The sequence below is a fragment of the Tamandua tetradactyla genome, chromosome 6 (assembly GCF_023851605.1).
Source record: "Tamandua tetradactyla isolate mTamTet1 chromosome 6, mTamTet1.pri, whole genome shotgun sequence".
Taxonomy (NCBI): domain Eukaryota; kingdom Metazoa; phylum Chordata; class Mammalia; order Pilosa; family Myrmecophagidae; genus Tamandua; species Tamandua tetradactyla.
In genome coordinates this window covers 39952119-39979684 of record NC_135332.1, presented here as the reverse complement: position 1 = coordinate 39979684, position 27566 = coordinate 39952119, and the positions used below count along the sequence as shown (strand labels likewise).

General features: G+C 37.6%; 2 protein-coding genes and 1 pseudogene across 13 annotated transcripts in view; 1 reads left to right on the top strand and 2 right to left on the bottom strand.

The window, feature by feature from the left end:
• TRIM37 (tripartite motif containing 37) overlaps positions 1-8073 on the top strand; it is a 371934-nt gene extending 363861 nt beyond the window's left edge. For 5 of the 7 annotated variants that reach the window (XM_077164952.1, XM_077164948.1, XM_077164949.1 and 2 more), the window contains one exon: positions 6746-6899. In XM_077164952.1, coding sequence (XP_077021067.1) covers positions 6746-6824 — 79 coding nt within the window. In that variant the 3' untranslated portion in view covers positions 6825-6899. Of the gene's footprint in view, positions 1-6745; positions 6902-7875 lie in introns of those variants that run through there. The other 2 variants (XM_077164953.1, XM_077164956.1) reach the window with 2 other exon arrangements.
• Positions 1-27566, bottom strand: part of PPM1E (protein phosphatase, Mg2+/Mn2+ dependent 1E) — a 289214-nt gene that overhangs the window by 27863 nt on the left and 233785 nt on the right. For all 6 annotated transcript variants that reach the window (XR_013177663.1, XR_013177664.1, XM_077164967.1 and 3 more), the window contains exon 2: positions 5257-5375. Coding sequence is in view for 4 of the 6 variants with exons in the window: in XM_077164967.1 (XP_077021082.1) it covers positions 5257-5375 (119 nt within the window). In the remaining 2 variants the exon portion in view is untranslated. The remainder of the gene's footprint in view (positions 1-5256; positions 5376-27566) is intronic.
• Positions 9673-11623, bottom strand: LOC143685971 (zinc finger CCHC domain-containing protein 8 pseudogene; annotated as a pseudogene).

The window sequence follows — 27566 nt, the reverse complement described above, 5'->3', positions numbered from 1 at the left end:
TCAAGTAAAATGAGGTCCTACTGTACTTCAGTTAAGGTGTGGCTGAATTAAATCAGGTTGGCCCTCACTCCAGATTACTGGAGTCCTTTATAAGCAGAGGGAAAGTCAGACAGAAAAAGAAGCCATGGGAAGCAGCATGAGTCCTGAAGCCCATGGAACTCAGATGAGAGAGAAGACATAGACATATGCATGGCCATGTCACAGAAAAGCCAGGAAACCCCAAAGATTGCTTGCTAGCCAGAAAATACCAACCATGGGAGGAAGCAAGCCTTCTAGCCTCTGAAATCATGAGCCAATAATTTCCATTTGTTAAGCCAACACATGGTATGGTTTTTGTTTTAGCAGCTAGGAAACTAAAACAGCCATCCATTACTACAATTCTCCCCTCACCCCAAACAGAATCCCTACTCTCATTTTGCATTATCTTCCCATTGTCCCATCCCCCAGCCCTGGTAACCTGCCTTCTCTGTTCTGTCTCTATGGGTTTGCATATTCTCTGATATTTTCTATGTGGTTATCATGGAACTTAAATTTAACACCTTAAATCTTTAGCAATCTCATCTGCCTTGATAGCAATTTAACTTCAATAGCATATCTGAACAATGTTCCTATACGCCTGTCCCCACCTTTATGTAGTTCTTGTCACAAATGACATATTTGTACATTATGAGTCTGAAACCATAGATTTATCATTACAGTTTATACATTTGCCTTTTAGATCCTGTAGGAAGTAAAAAGTTTAGATACAAAAATATAGTAGTCCTGGTATTTATATTTATCTATTTCATTGTCTTTACCAGAGATCTTTATTTCTTCATGTAACTACAGTCAGTTGTCTAGTGTACTTTCCTTTTAACCTACAAAACTCCCTTTAGCATCTATTGTAGGGCCATTGTAGTATTGACAAAGTCCCTCAGCTTTTCTTTATCTGGGAATGTCTTAATTCCACCCTCATTTTTGAAAGATAGTTTTGCCTGATACAGAATTCAGAGTTGGTAATTTTTGCTTTCAGTCTTGAAATATTTCTTCCCACTGCCTTCTTGCCTCCATGATTTCTAATGACAAATTGGCATTTAATCTAATTGAGACTCCCTTGTATATGGCACATTGCTTCTCTTCTGCTGCTTTCAAAATTATCTTTATCTTTGCCATTTAACAGTTTGATTATAACATGACATGGTGTAGGTCTTTTGCATTTTATCCTGTGTTCTAGTTTGCTAGCTGCCAGAATGCAATATACCAGGAATGGAATGGCTTTTAAAAAGGGGAAATTAATAAGCTGCTAGTTTACAGTTCTAAGGCTGAGAAAATGCCCCAATTAAAGCAAGTCTATAGAAATGTCCCATCAAAGGCATCCAGGAAAAGATACCTTGGTTCAAGAAGGCTGATGAAGTTCAGGGTCTCTCTCTCTCTTAAGTGAGAAGGCACATGGTGAACACAGTCAGGGTTTCTCTCTTATCTGGAAAGGCATGTGGTGAACATGGCATCATCTGCTAGCTTTCTCTCCTGGCTTCCCTTTACAAAGCTCCCTGGGAGGCGTTTTACTTCTTCATTTCCAAAGGTCGCTGCCTGGTAGACTCTGCTTCTCATGGCTATGTCATTCTGCTCTGCTCTCTCTGAATCACTCATTCTCCAAAATGTTTCCTCTTTTATAGGACTCAGAAACTAATCAAGACCCACCCAAATGGGTGGAGACATGCCTTTACCTAATCCAGTTTAACAACCACTCTTGATTAAATCATATCTCCAGGGAGATGCTCTAATTACAGTTTCAAACATACAATACTGAATAAGGATTAGAAGAAACGGCTGCCTTTACAAAATGGGATTCAGATTAAAAACATGGCTTTTCTAGGGTACAACCATCATTTCAAACCAGCACATCCTGTTTGGATTTTGTTGAGCAATTTGCATGGTTATATCCATGTCCTTCATTAAAATTTGGGAAGTTTTCAGCCATTATTTCTTTGAATATTTTCTCTGCCCCATTTCTTTCTTCTCTGTGTATATGGGTATGCTTGGCGGTGTCCCACACTGTTCTCAGGCTCTATTTACTTTTCTTCATTCTTTCCTCTTTTTTATCCTCAGACTGATGGTTTAAATTATCTTATTTTCAACCTCACTGATTCTTCTGCCATTTCTAATCTGCTGTTGAACCCCTCTAGGGAATTTTCAATTTATATTGTGATCTTCAGCTATGTTTGGTTCCTTTCCAAATTTCCATATCTTTATCAATATTCTCTTTGTGTTCATCTACTGTTTTCCGTATTCCTTTAGTTCTCTGTCCATGTTTTATTTCCGTTCTCTCAGCATATTTAGGACTTTTTTTTTTTTTAAGTCTGTCTGGAATGTCCCTTCTCCTTAATGATTTCTAATGCTCTAATCTTTACCTGTGTCTAGGCCATTACTTCCTATTTCTTTGTACATTTTATAATCTTTTACTGCAGCTTGGACACTTTGATATTTTCAAGTGCCATCCCTGGAATTTAGGCTCTGCAGCATCTGCTCCAGAGCTTTCCTTGAATGCCAGGAGCTAGCAAAGAAAAAAAAAAAAAAAAAAGAAGGAAGGATGGGATAAAAGAAAACAACTTTCCCAGTCTTTGTGGATTTGCCTGTGTAAGTGCTCTCTTTCAGAGTTTATCCTTACAATGAGTTTGGAGAATAGCTCTAGGCCAAAGTCTCCTGAGTCCTTTTTGCACATGCATCTTGTCTGGGCATGAACATGCAGTCCTAGGAATTCCCCCATTTACACAGATGTGAGTGTCCCCTCTTCCCTAGGAAATAGGGACCTACTTGATTGTTCTCCCACAGCTTTCTTTAGGAGAGTTCCATGGGCTGCCTTCTTTTACATGCAGGGCAAGTTCTGGTACATCAAGACCTTTGGTCCACCACCATATAGATTGGGACAAGTATACATACTCCCAATATGTGCAGAGAGGTTACTCCTCTCTCTGGAACTAGGGCCAGGGATGTGCAATGGAAGCATGGGCAAACAAGGTGTGTGAGAGAGGCCAGCCAGGGCACCACAACAGCCTACCACTTTTATGTGGCCTTTTTCTTGATTGAGCACTCAGCCTATTATTGCAGTCCTGTATTTGTTTTCTGGGGCTATTAGAAAGCTGTTTCTGTCTGTACCTGCTGGTTGTTCAAAGTTTCTGTGAGGTGACGGAGGCTTGAAGCTTTTTACTCCACTATCTTGATTAGAGCTTAAACAGGTTTTGGTATCAGTGTTATGGTATGCAAATGATTCTTATTTCTCTGTGCAATTGGAGCATTCATTGAAAAAAGTATTAGAATTATCTGATTGTTTGAAAATGTTCACCTGCAGCATTACCTGGTCCTTGTCCTTTTTATTTCTCAGTCTCTTTCTTGTTACGTAAACTTTGTTAATTTATATTCTTCTAGAAAATATCCAGGTTTTAAAACTTATTTACATGAATTTTTCACATTATTTTAATTTATATAAGTGGTCATTCCTCTCTTACTATTCCTAATTTTTATACTGGGACATTTCAAATTGGTTTTCAGTTGTCTGGACAGGAGTTATATCTGCCAAATGAATTTGAAAAAGTCAGATCACTTATTAATATTCTGTTAGGGATTAGATGAACATGAAAATAACTTTTAAGTTAAGGATTTTAACCTAAAAGTCCGTTTTTGGAAACAACCAGGAAGAGAGGTAAAAGGCAAAAAGTGCAGACTTCAGAGCCTATAAGCTATTGACTGCAGACCTCATTTAGTATGTTCATTTCCCCAATCAGGCAAACACAGTTTTCTCCCTGTAGAGATTCTCCTCAGTATAGTTCACACTGAGACATTTGGGTTAACTAGATTAAGGGTTTGCAAATGGTTAAAATTATAGATCAGTCTAAACTGGGGCATGGAGACATTAGTGGGTAATCTCTTAGAAAAATATAAAACCAGAATGACTGATGATATACACAGCAAAAGAAAATCCTTCATTTCATTTTTTGCTATTTTACGGGGCAAAGGGGTCAGAAAATTCTTACAAAGTATAATGGGCAACACTTCAATTTTGCTACATTAAATATGTACTGTGGGTAGTGGTGTAAAGCACCAGCATGTAAATAATTGCTGCTTGAAATGGAAAAATAATATAAAATAAAAAAGGGGTGTGAAAAAGAGAAAATTGTTCTAAGTAGCAATCCACCCCCTCACAGCTGTAAATTACTCATCAGTCGTTAATGTCACTGTACTGAGTTGGAACTGAATCAGCCATCATTCTGGCTGCCGTGAAGCAGAATTTAATCTCCCTCCTCATTTCATTACAGTACTTTTAGTTTATGCATTAGTACCAGAGAAAAGGCAAATGCCTATGCAATGAAGCAGGAATTCCATCCAATTTAGTTCCAGGTGAATCAATCACTATCAGTAAAAACAAGCAGAGAAATTCATTCCTTGCCAATTTTCTGTCAAAAAAAAAGCAATTTAGAAATGAAGAACAGAAATGTTTACTTTTATATCAACCTCACATTGTCTGGAATGTAGCTACTCTGGTTCATTAATACATGCTTTGTTCTTTATAAACCATGTTTAAAGAGAAAAATGCTTAAAAGAGAACAAGTAGCAGGAAATACTAAAATCTCTTAATTTTGAGTAGTAATTCCCTATTTAAAAAAAAAATCAGCATTTCTTGAGAGGCTGTCAAATATATATAACCCGAATACATTAATAAATATACCTTCATTAATACATGGGAGCCTCATAATTTACCTGGAAAAAAAAAAGTGATTCATCCACTTAAATTACAGATTGCATATGTGTCTTATAGAGCTCTATTTATTACTAAATACAAAATTAAATATAATTAGTGAGATATTTCATTGCAGACAGTTCTTGAATTTTTATATCTGATTTTTTAGTTGGATTCTTAAAAGTAAGTTAAAAAATTCTAATAGATTTCACTCAAACTCTCCCTCCCCCTCTCTGCTTATCTTTTTCTGTTGTTGTCTTCACTTTCTTCACTCTTTTCAGTTATCCAGATGTTATTTATGACAATCTCCTGTTGCTCCAATTACTGTCCATAACCACTATACATTTTTCATGACACACCTGTATTTTTTCTCCTCTTCTTCCTCTTATTATTTTTTTTTGTGCATTTTTTTCTCTTGCTACCATTACATAATCAAGTGGGTGAATGTAATTAGATAGAGTATCTTGCAGACATTTTCTGTAGATCACAGAACATGTGAAGTGTTTAATATTTTTAAACAAATAATGTACAGAGGCACTCACCCACAGTCCCTTCTGTCCCATCCGTTTCCTTTGGTATATAATGTACAGAAAGATCACTCTGAAGGACTTCATCTGATGTGGCTCTGGCTAAAGCAGCAGCCAAAAAGGAGGGGCAATTACTGAAAGAGAAAAGTAAACAACTAATTCAGCAAGAATTAAGAAGTACTACATTTAAATGTTCTAAGAAATGATGAATATGCAACTAAGTGATGATATTGTGAATTACTGATTATGTATGTTGTTTTATTTTGTTTCTTTATTTTTTTAATTAATAAATTCTTTTAAAAAAGTACTACATTTAACATTAATAGTAATTACTTATTCTTAATAGAAGTCTCAAAACAAAATTATACCTTTAAACAACATATTGAAAAATATTTATTGAAGGCATATTATTTGCTAGGTACTTGGGTATACCTTGGTGATTAACAGACCAGCTCCCAATCTAGTGGAGCTTACAATCAGAGTAATAGATAATAAATAAGTAAACAAGAAAGAAGGATATGTTAAATTTGGGGTAGTTTGAAAAGGAAACAAACAGGGTACAATGATAGAGAATAACAGAAGGTTACCTACTTAGATAGGATGGTCAGGAACACCATACCTTGAAGGATGAGAAAGACTCAGTCATGTGGGGGTGAGAAAATTGGTGGCCATGTGTACAGGCCCTTTTTGAGAGTCTGATGTGCTCCAGGAACTTAAAGAAGCCTAAAGGAGATGAAGCATAGTGGGTTGGAGGGAATGTGGTCAGGGAAAAGGTCAGAGAGATGGCCAAAGATAAGTCATATGGGCTGTTAGACCAAGGTAAAGAATCTGGGTTTTTCAAAGCGCAGTGGGAAGTCACTGAAGACAGGACAAGAGTGCCACAACCAGACATGGCTTAAAATATTATTTTGACTGCTGTGCTAAAGAAATTAGAAGAGAGCATTGAAACAGGATAGCCAATAAGGAGATTGCTATAATCCATGTGAGATGAAAAAATGAGTTTATTTAGGAGAAAGAAAATGTAGAACTTGCTGCTAATTAGATATATTTGATGAGGAAGAGAACGGAATTAGGCCAAGTCCTGAGTTTTGGTCTGAGCAATTAGGTAAAGACTGGGATCATTCAACTATCAGGGGAAACCAGGAGAACAGGTTTACAGAGGAAATAGGATAAAGCAGAAAAGGAGTTCATTTTAACATGTTAAATTGGAAATATCTGTGAGGTATCTTAGTGAAGGTGTCAATTGGATAACTGGTCATTCTGGTCTGGAGCTCAGATCAGGATATTTGGGAATCAAATGTGCAGATGGTATTTAAACCTATTGGAATTGAAAAGATCAGCTGGGGAGCATGTATAAAGAAAAAGGAGAATGGTTATGGACAATTGACTTCTATCTGCCTCTCACTTTCCCCCTGTTGGAATGGTAAGTTTATTGTATGTGTTACCATTGAATGTTGGATAGTGGTGAGGAAGGAGGCAGATAATTTGTCTCTTTGGTTCACAGATTTTCAGATCAGGAGGAACTATATTCGAGATGTCCTCAAGAAACTACACCAAAGGAATCTCGTCTGTCCCTGAACTGAATCTTGATGAGATCCTGGACCTCAAACTTGAGCCTGATAACATAATGGGATAAGACTTTGGGAGGCCTCAGGGGAGGAGGTAATGTATTTTGCATGTGGGAATGATGTGGATTGTGTGGCCAGAACAGCCTGATGTTTTCTTAAAAAGACCACAGCAATATTTACAGTCCTATATGTTCTTTCAGAAGCTTCCAAAAAGAGATAGAGTCTTGTGCCAGTTTGAAAGGATGTATGTACCCTAGAAAAGCCATGTTTTAATCCTAATACCATTTTGTAAAGACAGCCGTTTCTTCTAATCCCTATTCAGTACTATATGCTTGAAACTTTAATTAGATTATCTCCCTGGAGATGTGACTCAGTCAAGAATGGTGGTTAAATTGGATTAGGTGGAGCCATGTCTCTACCCATTCCAGATGGGTCTTGATTACTTTACTGGAATCCTATAGAAAAGGAAACATTTTGGAGAAAGGGGGAGCTTCACAGAGAGAGCAGAGAAGAACGACAGAACCACAAGAAAGCCACAGCAGAGAACGTCACAGAACCACAAAGCAGAGTCCACCAGCCAGTGACTTTTGGAGATGAAGAAGGAAAACTCCCAGAGAGCTGGAGAGGAAGCTAGCAGATGATGCTATATTTGTCATGTGCCCTTCCAGCCAAGAGAGAAACCCTGACTGTGTTTGCCATGTGCCTTTCACTTCAGAGAGATACCCTGAACTTCATCGGCCTTCTTGAATCAAGGTATCTTTCCATGGATGCCTTAGATTGAACATTTCTATAGATTTGCTTTAATTGCTTAAAAGCTGTAACTTGCAACTTATTAAATTCCACTTTTTAAAAGCTGTTCCATTTCTGGTAAATTGCATTCTGGAAGCTAGCAAACCAGAACAAGTCTTTTTCCCCATCCTTGAACTTGGGGTAAGACTTAATGACTATCTTGCCATTCCCCCACCCCCACGCCCCCAAACAAAAGAGGCAAAAGTGATGCTTTGTGACTTCTGAGGTTTGATTATAAAAGACCATATGGCTACCCCCGGCTTTCTCTCTCTTTCAGAATGTTTGCTGTTGAAACTCAGACACCATGCTTTGAGGAAGCCCACACTAATCCTTGAAGAGAAACCACACAGACAGGCTCATTTGGCTAGGGACTGAGGCCCCCAGTCAATAGACAACATATGCCTGACATGTCAACAAACTGGCCTTCTGATGATTCCATTCTTCACATCATGGAACAGAGATAAGTGGTCCCTGCTTTGCAAAATAAATGGTTGTTTTATGCCACCAAGTTTTGGGGTAATTTGTTATGCAGCTGTAGGAACTAGAAACCTAACATTTAGAATCTTGGTAAAAGATAAGGAACCCATATAAACTGAAAAGAATAGCAAGTTAAGTAAAAAGAGAACCAAGACAGTAGAGCCTTTGAAGGAGAGAATAATCAACTGTGTCAAACACTGTTGATAGAGCAAATAAGATATAGAGAAAAAAATGAATATTGGATTTGATAATATATAAATCATCACTGAATGGGTGCCAAGAAGATTCACTAGGAAAAGAACAGTCCTTTCAACCAATAGTGCTAGGACAATTGGATATCCACATGCAAAAGCTGAGTGCCTTCCTTATACTATACACGTAAATTAACTCAAAACAGATCAGAGCCTTAAATGCAGGAACTAAAACTATAAAATCTTAGAAGGAAACATGTTAGTAAATCTTTATTTTCTTGGACTAAGCAATGGTTTCTTAGATATGACACTAAAAGCAAAAGCAACAAAGGAAAAAATAGATAAATTTGACTACATCAAAATTAAAAACTTGTGCTACAAATGATACTATCAAGAAAGTGAAAAGACAACTCACAGAATGGGAGAAATTATTTGTAAATCACATCTGATAAGGGACTGATATCTGGAACATATAAAGGACGTGTACAACTCAATTAAAAAAAAAACACACAAATAATCCTATTTAAAAATGGACAAAGAGTTAGAACAGACATTTCTTCAAAGATACACAAATGGCCAATAAGTATAATTATAAGACTAATGATGCTCAACATCATTAGTCACTAGTGAAATGCAAATCAAAACACCATGATGAGATACCATTTCATACCCACTGGAATAGCTATAATAAAAAAGATAATAAAAAGTATTGGCAAGAATGTGAAGAAATTGGAACCCTCATATATTGCTGGTGGGAATCCAAAATGATGCAGCTATTTGGCAGTTACTCAAAATGTAAAGTTATATGACCCAGCAGTTCCACTCCTAGGCACATATTCAAGAGAAATGAAAACATGTCCACACAAAAACTTGTATATCAATGTTCATAGCAGCATTTTTTATGAATATGAAAACTAATTTATTAAACCTCTGTACCGAAAGATGAACATACCTCTATAGCAAACTAATTACAAAGAATGAAGTTACAAAAAAGTAAAAGTGTTTTTAAAACTGATGCATGTAAATCACTTACAAAAATATCCCAAATGGGATAAAGTTGCGCATCTCTGATTTTTCTCATTTGGTTGTCAGAATTGAAACATAAATTTAAAATGGTTAGAATTTTTCTTTTAAAAAAGTGATATATTGTAAGGTGCATAGGTGGTTCAGTGGTAGAATGCTTGCCTTCCATGCAGGAGGCCTGGGTTTGATTCCCGGACCATGCACCCCACACCCCCCAAAAAAGAAAAAAGTGATATATTGAATTTATATATGGTGTAATTAGCAAAATGCAGAAAGGGAAAACAATGTACAAAAGACGGATAAAAAGCATCACTCTGATGGAAACTCACAATCCAAAAATAGTTTAAACCTTAATAAACTATCTCTAAACCAGTTCATACATACATCCCCACCCCACCCCAACTTTGTGTCAGTAAGGATAAAATGCAGTAAATTTGTGAGCCCAGTCTTTCCATTTAAAAAAAATAGGCTTGACTTTGTAGACCACAATTAAGCCTTGAAGAGATTTTTAAGCATGGAAGGAACAAATAAGAAAACAAGCATATCTGTCCATTTACTTCACGCTACTTAACAGAACAAAAAGCAATTAATAATTAAATGGAACAGTGCGATGGTGGCTCAATAGCAGAATTCTTGCCTGACCCAGGTTCAATTCCTGGTGCCTGCCCATGAAAAAAAAAGTGAATAATTAAATAGCTCTCGGTGCTTTGTCAAGCAGTTATCCAGAGGCATTTTTGTTTTTCTGCTGGTTTCAGGTGAGTTCTTTAACAAGTTTCTTATCCTGAGATACATCCCAGTAGATTCCACCATATTCTCAAATTCAAATGGGGTTATTCGCGCTGCAGGCTTGCTCATGTCAGGCGTGGGACTATGGATTTTGGCGGCTGTGGAAGGACTGGTGTCCACCTCAAGCACATTATGGATCCCTTTATTACTAATGTCCCATTTTGATGCCACGTTGCTGTTGTCAAGAGAAGGGCCTTTAGGGTCTACCTCAACAGATTGTTCTTTTTTCTTCTGACAAAGCAGCATGTCCTCAGAATGTGGACTTGCTGAGAAATGTTCAACTTCAGATTTCTTCATATAACTGTCTGGTATCTCTGATTGAGCTAACTTGCTTTTCAGATGATTTTCCTTCTGGAACAGGAAGGTCTAGGTCATATGGACAAGCTGAAGAGGCCACAGAATTTCCAGTTAAAGATGTGTTGACAGTAATATCAGAATCACTATTTATACTCCCAGCCTGCTTGAGAGCCACCCAGATCTGCTTCTGCTGCTCTTCAAGTGCATCCTCATGCATGGCTACAGAGGCCATCCTGGTGTGCGGCAAATCTATGGGAGTCAATGGCAGGGTGCTCTTGGGGAGAGGAGACATGAATGTCACGGGTGGTGGGGGTGGGGTGGAGGGAGGAGAGTGCCAGGAGGCAATGGTAGCTGGAATTGAAAAGCTTAATTGCTCTGAAAACCATGTGGTAACCCCATGTCTGAGTCAAGTTCCATATCAGCACGTGATGCTGCCTTACTGCCTTCCTTCTGCTTTTTTGGACTGCAAGGGCTTGACTGAGATGGAGACCTCTTACTGCCATACCTCACACTTGGCTCTTAGAAGTTAGAAGTAAGGTAATTGGCAAATTACCTTCTGCTGACATTCCTGCATTGATATGGAACCAAATATCCTCCATTCATCTGGAATTCCTCTGGGAATAGATATAATAAATCGTGGATGGTTTGCCAATTTTGAGATTGTAAACGACACTCTATTCTGTTGTACTTCTCCATTCTGTTTTTCCATCAGCATCATCTTTTCCATCATAGAGTGTAAGCCCTGAATTCTCCAGTTCAGCCTCTCTGAGCCAACCTGGTGGACATCCTAGCTGGTGCATTCAATATATAAAAGGTGGCAGACTTTTGTCCATCACACCAAGTGCATCCTGAAGTTCCTTGCTAATAACTCCTGGCTTGAATCTTCCAAATCTTCTACTTCTCAGGATGGTATCGCTGCTGAAAATTCTGATTATGTGCCTTACCATAGGCATTCTTATACTCTTTTCTTTTTTCGGTTATTTGAGCAGCATTCTGAGGCTTTGTGCAATCGTTCATTTGATATTCTTCAGCACCATAATTGAAACAGGAGGCTTTGATGTTTTTGCCTTGACTTATATTTCTTACCCTTCTAGAAAAACAATCTAGCTGAAGACTTGCTGCTACTTGGGTATTTCCCATTCTTGGGTAAGCTGAGGGTTTCCATTTAGTAGCAGTTGCCCCAATTTATCAAGGCAAAATTAGTAAAATATAAGATACTTCCTATAACACTAAAAGCTTCCTTGTTATTTTTTTTTCACCTTATAGCCCTTTATTATTTAAACAGCATTGGTGTGGTGTCTATTTTACAGTTGAAAAAAGAATATTAAAATATTATTATTAACTATAATAATAGTTTGTTTTAGGCTTAGTTTTTCCCAGCTATCACCCTATTACATCTTGTGATAATGACATGCATTTGTACTTGTTCATAAAAGAATATTCTTATCTTTTTAATACTAACCAGTCATCTGTTTTATCTAGCTTTCCTCCTAGTGACACACATGACACATTTCCCCTTTTAAGCACATCACATAATTCAGCAGTGCTAATTAGAACCACAATAATATAGTACCATCATCACCTTTTATCCATTTCAAATTATTATGAATCAATGTACTAAAAAGTTCTATGAAAAATATGCATCAGCTTCCCATTTTCTACCCTCCTGTGTCCTGGTACCTTATATTCTAGATTATGACTCTGATTTTGTTTATTATTAGTTCCTATTAGTGAGATCATAAAATATTTGTCCTTTTGTGTCTGACTTACTTCATTCAGCATAATGTACTCAAGGTTCATGTGTGTTACAGGCATCAAGAATTCATTCCTTCTTACAGCTGAATGATATTCATTCATGTTTATTTATCGCTCATCAGTTGATAAACATGATCCTTATTATTTTTAATGGCCAGGATTCTACTTTTTTTTGGTCCTGTTCTAATATAATTCTGGATGGCTGGGGTAAAAAATTAAAGGAAGTCTTTTCCACATCATTTTCTGCTGTCCCTCAAATCTTTTTACTAAATTTAATACAAATTCCTCTGTTTTTTTATGATATTGCTTTGAAATAACATTGTTTATAAATAGAATCTGTAGTAAAGGTCCATCTAACTTAATATTGTTCACCAATATTCCACTCAGTCGAGTCAGAATTTCAATTTTCTTTTAAGTTCTCGATTCTTGGCATGGAGTAGCTTGACGTTTTCCTCACGCTGCTGAAACTGCTCCCAAGCTCCACCCGTTCTCTCTGCATTATTCTTAATAGCCCTAAGATAGAACCAACCCAAATTCATCATCAACTGATGAATAGATAAATGAAATGTGGTATATAAATACAATGGGATATTATTCAGCCATAAAGAGAATGATGTTCTGATATGGGCTACAATATGGATGAACCTTGAAAACATCATGCCAAGTGAAAGAAGCCCACATATTGTATGATTCCAATTATGTATAAAAGTGTATGGAAGTTGAAGGAACATGGCGACGTCTAATCTGTTAAAGAACAGCTACTAGGGGAGTAGAAATGATACAGAACAGCTCCCAGAGCCACGACAGAGATCAAAAAGACAGCGTACCCCATCCTGGAATGGCTGACTGTCTGGGAGAACCAGCTCCGGTGAGATCACCGAGGGGCGCGGGCTTTCCCGGGTGGGGCGGCAAGCGGGCGGAGTCCCTCCCTTCCTCCTTCCCAAGCCAGCTGGCAGAATTGGGCAGGCGGTCCCCTCAAGCCGCGGCGGCTGGCGCCCCCACCACGTGAGGCCCTCCGGACCAACTGAGAGATTGGATCGGAAATCCCCAGACCTCAGAGAATGGTGACCGGGGGGGTCCCTTCCAAACACGTGACTCTCCGGTCCGGCTGGGAACGGTGCACTCTCTCGGGCTGCGGCGGCTGACGCCCTCCCGCCACGCTTGGCGCCCTGGGCCAACTAGGAAATTCAGAAGGGCGCTCTCCCGGGCTGCGACGGCCGGCAACCCTCCCCACATTCAGATCCCTGGGCCGGCTGGCACTCTTCCAAGCTGCTTCGGCTGGTGAACCTCCCCCACGGCGAGAGTTTTCCAAAGTTAAAGGACCCACAGCACCTTTTACTGGTGGGACCCGCAGACAAACGTGTGCAACGAGTACCACCTACTGGGCAGGATAAGAAAAACAGAACCCAGAGGTTCACAGAAAAATCTTTCAACCTGTTGGGTCCAACACCCAGGGAAATCTGACTAAATGCCCAGATGCCAGCAGAAGATAACGGATCACGCTCAGAAAATTGAAAATATGGCCCAGTCAAAGGAACAAACCAACAGTTCAAATGAGATACAGGAGCTGAGACAACTAACGCTGAATATACAAACAGAAATGGAAAACCTCTTCAAAAATGAAATTGATAAATTGAGGGAGGACATGAAGAAGACATGGGCTGAACAAAAAGAAGAAATAGAAAAACTGACAAAACAAATCACAGAGCTTAAGGAAGTGAAGGATAAAGTAGAAAAGATGGAGAAAACAATGGAAACCTACAATGATAGATTTAAAGAGACAGAAGATAGAATTAGTGATTTGGAGGATGGAACATCTGAATTCCAAAAAGAAACAGAAACTATCGGGAAAAGAATGGAAAAATTTGAACAGGGTATCAGGGAACGCAAGGACAATATGAACCGCACAAATATACGTGTGGTCGGTGTCCCAGAAGGAGAAGAGAAGGGAAAAGGAGGAGAAAAACTAATGGAAGAAATTATCACTGAAAATTTCCCAACTCTTATGAAAGACCTAAAATTACAGATCCAAGAAGTGCAGCGCACCCCAAAGAGATTAGACCCAAATAGGCGTTCTCCAAGACACTTACTAGTTAGAATGTCAGAGGTCAAAGAGAAAGAGAGGATCTTGAAAGCAGCAAGAGAAAAACAATCCATCACATACAAGGGAAACCCAATAAGACTATGTGTAGATTTCTCAGCAGAAACGATAGAGGCAAGAAGACAGTGGGATGATATATTTAAATTACTAAAAGAGAAAAACTGCCAACCAAGACTCCTATATCCAGCAAAATTGTCCTTCAAAAATGAGGGAGAAATTAAACATTCTCAGACAAAAAGTCACTGAGAGAATTTGTGACCAAGAGACCAGCTCTGCAAGAAATACTAAAGGGAGCACTAGAGTCAGATACAAAAAGACAGAAGAGAGAGATATGGAGAAGAGTGTAGAAAGAAGGAAAGTCATATATGATATATATAATACAAAAGGCAAAATGGTAGAGGAAAATATTATCCAAACAGTAATAACACTAAATGTTAATGGACTGAATTCCCCAATCAAAAGACATAGACTGGCAGAATGGGTTTAAAAACAGGATCCTTCTATATGCTGTCTAAGGAAACACATCTTAGACCCAAAGATAAATATAGGTTGAAAGTGAAAGGTTGGGAAAAGATATTTCATGCAAATAACAACCAGAAAAGAGCAGGAGTGGCTATACTAATATCCAACAAATTAGACTTCAAATGTAAAACAGTTAAAAGAGACAAAGAAGGACACTATATACTAATAAAAGGAACAATTAAACAAGAAGACATAACAATCATAAATATTTACGCACCGAACCAGAATGCCCCAAAATACATGAGGAATACACTGCAAACACTGAAAAGGGGAATAGACACATCTACCATAATAGTTGGAGACTTCAATTCACCACTCTCATCAATGGACAGACCATCTAGACAGAGGATCAATAAAGAAATAGAGAATCTGAATATTACTATAAATGAGCTAGACTTAACAGACATTTATAGGACATTACATCCCACAACAGCAGGATACACCTTTTTCTCAAGTGCTCATGGATCATTCTCAAAGATAGACCATATGCTGGGTCACAAAGCAAGTCTTAACAAATTTAAAAAGATTGAAATCATACACAACACTTTCTTGGATCATAAAGGAATGAAGTTGGAAATCAATAATAGGTGGAGTGCCAGAAAATTTACAAATACGTGGAGGCTCAACAACACAGTCTTAAACAACAAGTGGGTCAAAGAAGAAATTGCAAGAGAAATTAGTAAATACCTCGAGGCGAATGAAAATGAAAACACAACATATCAAAACTTATGGGACGCAGCAAAGGCAGTGCTAAGAGGGAAATTTATTGCCCTAAATGCCTTTATCAGAAAAGAAGAAAAGGCAAAAATGCAGGAATTAACTGTCCACTTGGAAGAACTGGAGAAAGAACAGCAAACTAATCCCAAAGCAAGCAAAAGGAAAGAAATAACAAAGATTAGAGCACAAATAAATGAAATTGAAAACATGAAAACAATAGAGAAAATCAATAAGGCCAGAAGTTGGTTCTATGAGAAAATCAATAAGATTGATGGGCCCTTAGCAAGATTGACAAAAAGAAGGAGAGAGAGGATGCAAATAAATAAGATCAGAAATGGAAGAGGAGACATAACTACTGACCTCACAGAAATAAAGGAGGTAATAACAGGATACTATGAACAACTTTACGCTAATAAATACAACAATTTAGAGGAAATGGACGGGTTCCTGGAAAGACATAAACAACCAACTTTGACTCAAGAAGAAATAGATGACCTCAACAAACCAATCACAAGTAAAGAAAACGAATCAGTCATTCAAAAGCTTCCTAAAAAGAAAAGTCCAGGACCAGACGGCTTCACATGTGAATTCTATCAAACATTCCAGAAAGAATTAGTACCAACTCTCCTCAAACTCTTCAAAAAAATCGAAGTGGAGGGAAAACTACCTAATTCATTCTATGAAGCCAACATCACCCTCATACCAAAACCAGGCAAAGATATTACAAAAAAAGAAAACTACAGACCAATCTCTCTAATGAATATAGATGCAAAAATCCTCAATAAAATTCTAGCAAATCGTATCCAACAACACATTAAAAGAATTATACATCATGACCAAGTAGGATTCATCCCAGGTATGCAAGGATGGTTCAACATAAGAAAATCAATTAATGTAATACACCATATCAACAAATTAAAGCAGAAAAATCACATGATCATCTCAATTGATGCAGAGAAGGCATTTGACAAGATTCAACATCCTTTCCTGTTGAAAACACTTCAAAGGATAGGAATACAAGGGAACTTCCTTAAAATGATAGAGGGAATATATGAAAAACCCACAGCTTATATCATCCTCAATGGGGAAAAATTGAAAACTTTCCCCCTAAGATCAGGAACAAGACAAGGATGTCCACTATCACCACTATTATTCAACATTGTGTTGGAGGTTCTAGCCAGAGTAATTAGACAAGAAAAAGAAATACAAGGCATCAAAATTGGAAAGGAAGAAGTAAAACTATCACTGTTTGCAGACGATATGATACTATACGTCGAAAACCCGGAAAAATCCACAACAAAATTACTAGAGCTAATAAATGAGTACAGCATAGTAGCAGGTTACAAGATCAACATTCAAAAATCTGTAGCATTTCTATACACTAGTAATGAACAAGCTGAGGGGGAAATCAAGAAACGAATCCCATTTACAATTGCAACTAAAAGAATAAAATACCTAGGAATAAATTTAACTAAAGTGACAAAATACCTATATAAAGAAAACTACAAAAAACTGTTAAAAGAAATCACAGAAGACCTAAATAGATGGAAGGGCATACCGTGTTCATGGATTGGAAGACTAAATATAGTTAAGATGTCAATCCTACCTAAATTGATTTACAGATTCAATGCAATACCAATCAAAATCCCAACAACTTACTTTTCAGAAATAGAAAAACCAATAAGCAAATTTATCTGGAAGGGTAGGGTGCCCCGAATTGCTAAAAACATCTTGAAAAAAAAACGAAGCTGGAGGTCTCGCGCTGCCTGACTTTAAGGCATATTATGAAGCCACAGTGGTCAAAACAGCATGGTATTGGCATAAAGATACATATATCAACCAATGGAATCGAATAGAGTGCTCAGATACAGACCCTCTCATCTATGGACAATTGATCTTTGATAAGGCAGTCAAGCCAACTCACCTGGGACAGAACAGTCTCTTCAATAAATGGTGCCTAGAGAACTGGATATCCATATGCAAAAGAATGAAAGAAGACCCATATTTCACACCCTATACAAAAGTTAACTCAAAATGGATCAAAGATCTAAACATTAGGTCTAAGACCATAAAACAGTTAGAGGAAAATGTAGGGAGATATCTTATGAAACTTACAATTGGAGGCGGTTTTAAGGACCTTAAACCTAAAGCAAGAGCACTGAAGAAGGAAATAAATAAATGGGAGCTCCTCAAAATTAAACAGTTTTGTGCATCAAAGAACTTCATCAAGAAAGTAGAAACACAGCCTACACAATGGGAGACAATATTTGGAAATGACATATCAGATAAAGGTCTAGTATCCAGAATTTATAAAGAGATTGTGCAACTCAACAACAAAAAGACAGCCAACCCAATTACAAAATGGGAAAAAGACTTGAACAGACACCTACCAGAAGAGGAAATACAAATGGCCAAAAGGCACATGAAGAGATGCTCAATGTCCCTGGCCATTAGAGAAATGCAAATCAAAACTACAATGAGATATCATCTCACACCCACCAGAATGGCCATTATCAACAAAACAGAAAATGACAAGTGCTGGAGAGGATGCGGAGAAAGAGGCACACTTATCCACTGTTGGTGGGAATGTCAAATGGTGCAACCACTGTGGAAGGCAGTTTGGAGGTTCCTCAAAAAGCTGAATATAGAATTGCCATACGACCCAGTAATACCATTGCTGGGTATCTACTCAAAGGACTTAAGGGCAAAGACACAAACGGACATTTGCACACCAATGTTTATAGCAGCGTTATTTACAATTGCAAAGAGATGGAAACAGCCAAAATGTCCATCAACAGAAGAGTGGCTAAACAAACTGTGGTATATACATACGATGGAATATTATGCAGCTTTAAGACAGGATAAACTTATGAAGCATGTAATAACATGGATGGACCTAGAGAACATTATGCTGAGTGAGTCTAGCCAAAAACTAAAGGACAAATACTGTATGGTCCCACTGATGTGAACGGACATTCGAGAATAAACTTGGAATATGTCATTGGTAACAGAGTCCAGCAGGAGATAGAAATAGGGTAAGATAATGGGTAATTGGAGCTGAAGGGATACAGACTGTGCAACAGGACTAGATATAAAAACTCAAAAATGGACAGCACAATAATACCTAATTGTAAAGTAATCATGTTAAAACACTGAATGAAGCTGCATCTGAGCTATAGGTTTTTTTTTTACTATTATTATTACTTTTATTTCTTTTCTCTATATTAACATTCTATATCTTTTTCTGTTGTGTTGCTAGTTCTTCTAAACCGATGCAAATATACTAAGAAACGATGATCATGCATCTATGTGATGATGTTAAGAATTACTGAAATCATATGTAGAATGGTATGATTTCTAAATGTTGGGTTAATTTCTTTTTTACCATTAATTAATAAAAAAAAATTAAAAGCGTATGGAAAAGGCAAATCTCTTGAAAGTGGTAGTATAGGGCTGGGGTTAGTGGGGAAAGGGTAGTGACTGCTAATGGTTAAAAGGTGATAAAATGTTCTAAAGAACTGGTGATGGCTGAACAATTCTGAATTTACTAAATCATTGAATTGTACACTTTAAACGGGTGACTTTCCTAAAATGTGAATCATATCTCAATAAAGATGTTTAAAATATAATCACTGACTTTGTCAAGAACCATCAAATAGTGGAGGTGAAAATCAGACCAGAAGTGATCTGGTGATTGGTGAGTGGGAGTCAAGAGGTTTGGGGAGGAAAGGGGAAACAGATATGGGGCAGTAACTGAAAGAGGATTTAGGGATAGGAAAAGTTTGTTTTAATGCTGACTGTATACCTAAATAAAATGAACTAGTAGTGACATATTGACGGATAATGCAGGAGAGAGGTGAAATACAGCAAAGGTCTTGAGAAGGGAAGAAAGGATGAGATCCATTCCACATATAGAAATAGTGTCCTTTGATATGATGATGCACATTTCCTTAGTTGGAAAAAGAAGAAAATGGGTACAGATGCAGGTAGGTTTTTAGATTTGTTTAGGGGAAAATAAGGGAGTTCCCATCTAATGGCTTGAATCAACAAGTACATATTGAGGTCTAATATCTGTCACACACTGTTCTAGATGCTTGGATTACATGTGAACAAAAAAGACAAAAATCCCTGCCTTCTTGGAGTTTACATTCTAGAGAATAGCCTCTTAGTGAAATATGAGGCTAGATCAGTTCTCAAACTTTTGCATGCATCAATCACCTGCAGAGCCTGTTAAAACACAGATTGCTGGGCTCTATTTCTAGAATTTCTGACTCAGTAAATATTGGGGGGGGGGGAGATCAGTGGTGGTGGCAGCTGAGAATTTGCATTTCTAACAAGTTGTCAGGTGATGCGTATGCTATTGACCTATGGACCACACTTTGAGAACCACTAACCTCTGAGCTAGATCATCAGCTGGGTGATGAAGGTGGATAGCACAGTGGGAAAGAAGGATGAAGAGAAAGTAGATATGAAATGGTCATATCAAGACTGCCAGGCAATAGTAAGCGATTACTGAAACTTTGAGACAATTTTAAAGTGAAATCAGTCTTCCTGGTTGTATGATTTTCTCCATCTGTGTTCATGTGCTGGCAGATGTTTAGGTAAGAATTGTCTCATTTATAACACATTAAAGTTTTGCAAAATGAGTACTAAAAAGTGAAGAAGAGACTGGGAATTGACTAGGTTTTAAGGATGTGATTGTAATGCACCACGAACTTATTTTTTTGCACCATGGACTCTAAAGTTGGCTAAGAAAGAAAGCACAAACATGAGAAGCAAATCAATGTGATCTAACTGTAATTAAAAATTTGTAGTGGGAGCACTTGGTCCTATAACCTAGAAGGAAAAGACTATTGTAGTCTGAGGGCAGGACGCTTGTGTAGAAGATGTTGGAGCTGGTGCAGTTTTTGGTGATAACACGACTTAGGTGAGATCAAGGAAATGAATGGTTCAGAAACTGATAAAATGGCAACATTTAAATTCTAAGTCCCTGTTCTGCTTTGAAAGGGTTTATATACCCTAGAAAAGCCATGATTTACTCCTAATCAATCTGTGGGAGCAACGGTTTCTTCTAATCCCTATTCAGAATAGGTTGGAAACTTGATTAGGTTTATCTCCATGGAGATGTGACTAAATCAATTGTAAATATTAAACTTGATGAAGTGGAGGCATGTCTCCACCCATTTTATGTGGATCTTGATTAGTTTACTGGGATCCTATAAAAGAGGAGACATTTTTGGAGAGAAATGACTTTTGAGAACAAGAAAGCCACAGCAGCGCCGAGGAGAGCCACCAGGACGAGAGAACCACAGAGTCTACCAGCCACGACTTTTTGGGAGATTCTGAGAGTGCCAAGGGATGACAGAATGATGAGAGTCATGAAGCAGAGTCCACCAGCCAGCAACGTTTGGAGATGAGGGAGAATGCCCCTGGGGGAGCTTCATGAAGTATAAGGCCTGGAGAGGAAGCTAGCAGACAGTGCCATGTTCGCTATGTGCCTTTCCACTTGAGAAAGAAGCCCTACACTTCATCAGCCTTCTTGAATCAAGGTATCTTTCCCTGGATGCCTTATGTGTTAGTTAGATTCAGTTGTCAACTTGGCCAGGTGAGCATACCTAATCTTGTTGCTGCGGACATAAGCCAACGGTACGTGAACCTCATCTGTTGCCAATTACATCTGCAGTCAGCTAGGAGGCGCGTCTGCTGCAATGAGTGACGTTTGACTTAATTGGCTGGTGCTTAAATGAGAACGCAATGTAGTACAGCCTAAGCAGCTCGGCATTCCTCATTTCAGCACTTGCCGCTCAGCCCAGGCCTTTGGAGATGCAGAAAGAAGTCACCCCGGGGAAAGTTGTTGGAACCCAGGGGCCTGGAGAGAAGACTAGCAGAGACCATCCTGTGCCTTCCACGTAAGAAAGAACCTTAGTGGAAAGTTAGCTGCCTTTCCTCTGAAGAACCAACTAAATAAATCCCCTTTTATTAAAAGCCAATCCATCTCTGGTGTGTTGCATTCCGGCAGCTAGCAAACTAGAACAGACTTGGTACCGGAGAGTGGGGTGCTGCTGCGGTTTGCAAATACCAGACCCATTGGAACGGTGTTTTGGATGGCTAAGGGGAAGACTTTGGAGGAACTGTGAAGAGATTGATGGAGAAGTCTTGGAGGGTTTGAAGAGACTGTTGGTGTAAATGGAACCACTGCCAATCTTGGCAAAGGAGGACACAAAAGGGAAAAATTGGAGTTTGCAGAGTAAGAACCATGGAAGCTCGGGTCTGAAGCCAAGAAACCTCGGCCAGGAGAGTGGATCCACCCATATACATGGAGAGGGTGGGTTTACCCTGAAGGGCGAGGATGAGTCTCTCCTCTCATTGCAGTGGAAGAGTTGTGCAGCCTCAGGCCTTGGAGAAGGCAGAGCATGCTCCTTGGGGGGACTGGGAGAGCCTGGCTGCCACCATGTGGAGGGGTTGAGCGTGTGCGCCAGAAATGGCAGAGAGCCCAGGGGTGGCCCTGATGCCTGGAGAGAGTGGAGCCCAGAGGTGGTCTCCTCAATGTTCCCCGAAGTTAATTTGGAAAGAGGCTGGCCACTGCATAGGCCGTTGGAAGGGGTGGGACTGCCACTTTCTATAGCCGAAGGATGAATGACTTTCAGACTTTGAAATTCCACGGCGCTTGCCCTGCAGGTTTTACATCTGTGTTTCTTCCAACTTCTCCCTATGGAGATGAAAATCTATATCCTGTGAATATCCTCCTTTGCTTATTGGCACCGGACTTGTTTTGAGATTCACAGGTCCACAGCAAGAAGAGAAGTTTTTGCACCTGTTTAAAGTGATGCTTGAAGTTGCCAAGTTGACAAGGGGTGGACATGTGTTAGTTAGATTCAGTTGTCAACTTGGCCAGGTGAGCATACCTAATCTTGTTGCTGCGGACATAAGCCAACGGTACGTGAACCTCATCTGTTGCCAATTACATCTGCAGTCAGCTAGGAGGCGCGTCTGCTGCAATGAGTGACGTTTGACTTAATTGGCTGGTGCTTAAATGAGAACGCAATGTAGCACAGCCTAAGCAGCTCGGCATTCCTCATCTCAGCACTCACAGCTCAGCTCAGGCCTTTGGAGATGCAGAAAGGAGTCACCCCGGGGAAAGTTGTTGGAACCCAGGGGCCTGGAGAGAAGACCAGCAGAGACCATCTTGTGCCTTCCACGTAAGAAAGAACCTCAGTGGAAAGTTAGCTGCCTTTCCTCTGAAGAACCAACAAAATAAATCCCCTTTTATTAAAAGTCAATCCGTCTCTGGTATGTTGCATTCCGGCAGCTAGCAAACTAGAACACCTTAGATTGGACATTTCTATAGACTTGCTTTAATTGGGACATTTTCATGGCCTTAGAACTGTAAACTTGTAACTTATTAAATTCCCCCTTTTTGAAAAGCTATTCTATTTCTGGTATATTGCATTCTGGTAGCTAGCAAACTAGAATAGTCCCCAAGAAAAATATTTAGAAAATTCTATTTATCACTGTTGGTATTTTTCAAGTTGCAGGTTGTGATCCATTAGTGGGAATGAAATTAACTTATGAACTGTGACCATTTTAGGAAACAGAATTAGGGTATGCATTATGAAGTAAGGGTTAATATTTTTCCAGATATAGGTATGCAGATAGATATATACATAAATATATGTATGCAGATAAGCATATATTGAATCCTGATTATGGAGGAAAAAAATTTGAAAGCCACTGCTCTTTAACTGTTGTGGAATAAATTGACAGGATTATTTGAAATTCAAATGCTGTATAAACAGTATTAACATTTCTCCTTTCATGGTACTTGGGTTAAATAAATTTTTCTTGATGAGTCAAAATTTTCCTTTACCAGACCTGAATTCTATGTGAGCATTGCTCAGCTTTACCTTTCTATCATGCTTTATTCTGATTAATTGGACACATTCCAAATATTTTGCCTAATGGACTTCTTGTATTTAGTTATGGCATTTACTTGGTCTTTTTGTTTTTTTAAGTTTACATTAAAAGATGATCTGATGATATTGACTGTATTTTAAAACTTCAACTTCTGTGTGAGACCAAAAGAAGAGATGAATATTTGGTGCAAAATTTATATTTTCGGTGGCACACTGTCTAACTTGTATGGTCATCTTATTTGAACACCATAGCTACTTGGAACTTTGAATAGGGAGTGAGATACTGTTGGTTTGAACAGGTTAATGTGGTGCCTTGATATATCCCAGAGTACTCTGGGCCAAAGAGTAAAAAGTACTTGCAAAGTCCCCTTGAGGGACTGGAGAAAAAGATGGAAATATTAAACTTCTCTACCTTTAGAAAATCTGATATTCTTGCAATCATTGGGACTGCCAATTAGATGGACCAGGCCCTTGATCTTGGGGCTTACCCTTATGAAACTTATGCCTGCAAAGGAGAAATTAAACCTACTTATAATTATGCCAAAGAGTCACCCTTAGAGAACCTCGTTTGTTGTCAAGATGTGGCCTCTCTAAGTCAACTCCACAAGTGAACTCATTGCCTTCCCCCTACATGGGACCTGACTTGGGGATGAGCCTGGCCCTGGCATTGTGGGACTGAAAAAGACTTCTTGACCAAAAAGGGGAAGAAAACTGGAACAAAACAAAGTTTCAGTGGCTGAGAGATTTCAAATATTCGAGAGGTCATTTGGAGGTTATTCTCATGCAGTATGTAGATATCCCTCTTCAGTTTTTGGTGTATTGAAATACCTAGAAGGAAATACCAGAAACTGTTGAACTGTAATCCAATAGCCTTGATTCTTGAAGATGACTGAAATAACAATAGAGCTTTTAAGGTGTGACCATGTGAAAACCTTGTGACTGACACTCCCTTTATCCCATGTTGCAGATGAGTAACAACAACACAAAGACATAAATAAATAACAGAGTGGAGGGATGTATGGGATGTTTTGGGTGCTCTTTTTAACTTTTATTCTCTTTTTTTTTGGAATAATGAAAACATTCAAAAACTGACTGTGATGACAAATGCACAGCTATATGAGGATACTGTGAACCATTAGATTGTACAATTTGGATGATTATATGGTATGTGAATATATATCTCAATAAAATTGCATTTAAAAAAGTTAATACATTGTTATGATGATACTGTGGCCAAAGATTGTATATGTTGGACAGATTGTATAGTCTGTGGATATATCTCAATAAAATCGCATTTAAAAAAAAAAGATGATCTGAAGTCTTTTATTATAATCTTGCTTCCCAGAGTTCCAAAAGCAAAGGATATCCTTTGTATAGTTATTAAACTCTCTAGATCTAGGTTCACCAAAGATAAAAATATGAAAACTTTAAAGAATAAGGCAAGAACCATTAGTCTCATTAATGTGTCACCTAAAACACATTTTAAGTCACAGTTAATGTAATATTTTTACTTTTGTCAGATAGAATGAAAATATTTTCAGTGAAGTACCAAAGAGGATTAGCTGACTAATAGCTAGATGTAAAACATCAAGATAGATGCTTCACCCACCTCAGCTATTCCTACTATGTCAGAAAGCTGTAACACTTAGCATGAATAACTTCTTGTAGTTTTGACTCTGAACTAAAAGTGATTATTTCTGAAAAATAAGAATTGCAAGTATATTTGAAAACATAGTCACACTAGAGAATATTCGATGCATCTCAAATAAAAGCTCACCATTTAAACTTGTCATTTTAAACAGAATTACTTGGAGTGTCTAACATGATAATAACATAGCAAACTGCTTTCTTTCATCATTTCTCATACAATGCTTGAAAGATTTTAAAGTGTGGCAAATATAAGTATAGCAAATATCAGAGAAGGGCCAGTGCTCCTATGCATGATCACAAATATTACTGTGTTGAGAACATTGCTGAAGTACAGTATGATTACAAATTTTTTAACTTTTGCAGGGGGGTATTACTTTGGGGACTGGCTCTTTTAAAGTAAAATAAATCTTGCTAGGCCTGTCGAATATAGTCCAAGAATGATCCATTACTACTTGTTTGCAGATATTTCTGAAGCGCCTACCATTCCTGCCTTTAAGCAATTCATATCCTAAAAACAAAGGAAATATGTTTTCATACATAATAATTTGTTACTTTGTTTTAGGCATCAAAGTGCAAACTTTATTTGCTTATAAAAAATATGTGTACATTTTTTGTTCAAGACATAAATTACATTATATGCACAAATATCTTTAGGACAATCCTGTAAATCACTAATCAGGGTTCTATTTAGTTTTAATTTTTTAGTTTTAGTCACATAAATGAAACAAGACTCCATTGAAGTATTTATATTAATGAATACATGAAAGAATTTTTGTATTGATTTTCTCAATGTTATATTCTATAAAGCAGAAATCCAGGCTCTAGCAAAGCTTAATACACTAAGCTTTGTAAACAAAGCAAAACAAAGCAAAGGTCTTGCTTTAAGCTAATAAATGTTTTTCAAACACAAAAAATTATACGAAAGTCCAATTTATGAATGTCTGATTATTCTTCCCTGTTGCTCGCATTGGCTAGCGTCATCTTTATCCTCAAAATATTTATTTTTATGTAGGTAGGTCAATCTTGTCTCTTGAATTCATTTTCAAAAACAAACAGTACCAAAAACATGCTTGGTGGAAGATTTTGAGTTATAAAAATACATCTGCATTCTAATGACCTTCAATAGGTTAATGTTTATACAAATTATTTTAACTTTAGTTTAAATTGGTCTTTTCCCAATTGAGACATTTAAAAACCCATACTGTAGTAATTAGGGACAGTATTTAGGGAGACAGATGTTAAATTATGGGAACTATCCAATTCATCAGAATCAGTGGATAAGCACAGAGAAGCAAAAACCTCATTACTGAGCAAGTTCATTTCTCATGCTGTAGATGAGCACTGACATCTATAGATTTCATAATGGAGCAAGTTATAAGAGAATCCCTAGCATTTTCTTCACCTATAGGGCTTGCAGGAGTTAATTATTCATGGGTCCTTGTTACCTGTAATATTAAGGACTTGTTACTTTTTATACATAGGTACCTCAGACAGGCAGAAATCACTTTAGCTTGTAATTTATTTACTGTAATTTCTCCATGTTGCTATAGGATAAAAAAAAAATGACAAAGAATAATGAAGAATCATTATCAACTCTGAACCCTGGACATATATAGTTGCACACTGAAAGATCTAAAATTTCTGCCAACTTATCATTTAATTGTTATTTAATAGTTTAACTTGTTGGAGACAAGTTATAGCAGAAAAATAAGGAGTTAAGAAACCTGGCCTCTAGTTCTAGCTGGGAAACCTTAGAAAAGATGTTTAAACTCTCTGGGTTTTAGTTTCTTCAAATGGAAAATTAAGAAATGGGAATAAAAGAACTCTAAAGTTTCTTCCAGCTCTAAAATTCTAATTCTATAATTCTATTCCAAATAAGATTTTGTATCTCAAAGATGGGACTAAGGAAGTTTAAAGGTAAAAATGAACACCCTTCAGGTCCAAACATCTTTATATAGTATAGTAGAATAGAAACAAACATATATTCCTTGTATAAACAACAGGAATACTCTACTTTATTCAATATGTATATTCTTAAAATTTATTTTGAGAATTGTAATCAATCCTTGCAGTGAATCCATTAGTTAGAAAAGAATCCTTCAGATTTTGTATAGCTTGTTTTCTTAAAAAGACACACAAAATAGTATTTTTACTAAGTGGTTATGAAGCTTTTTATCTCAAACAAGAGAATACAATTCCTACCTTTTTTTGTTTAATGCAGTTTTATTGAGATATATTCATATACTATACTCTACCTCTTTTAAAATATTTATTTACAAGAGCTTATTATTCCATCTCTACTCTACAGGCTGATTTTAGTCCCATCAATTCACATTTTCTATTAGAGAAAAGGAAAGAAGTCACATTGGAATTGAATGTAAGATCTGACTCTCTTTCAGCACTGTATATTGCCACCTTGTTATAAAGCAGAAGCCACAATAGATTATTCTATCATATAAACATTTAATTTGCATTCATTTTCAAATACCATAGGGTGGATAAATCCAGTTAGATGGACAGGAATAATATGTTTGAT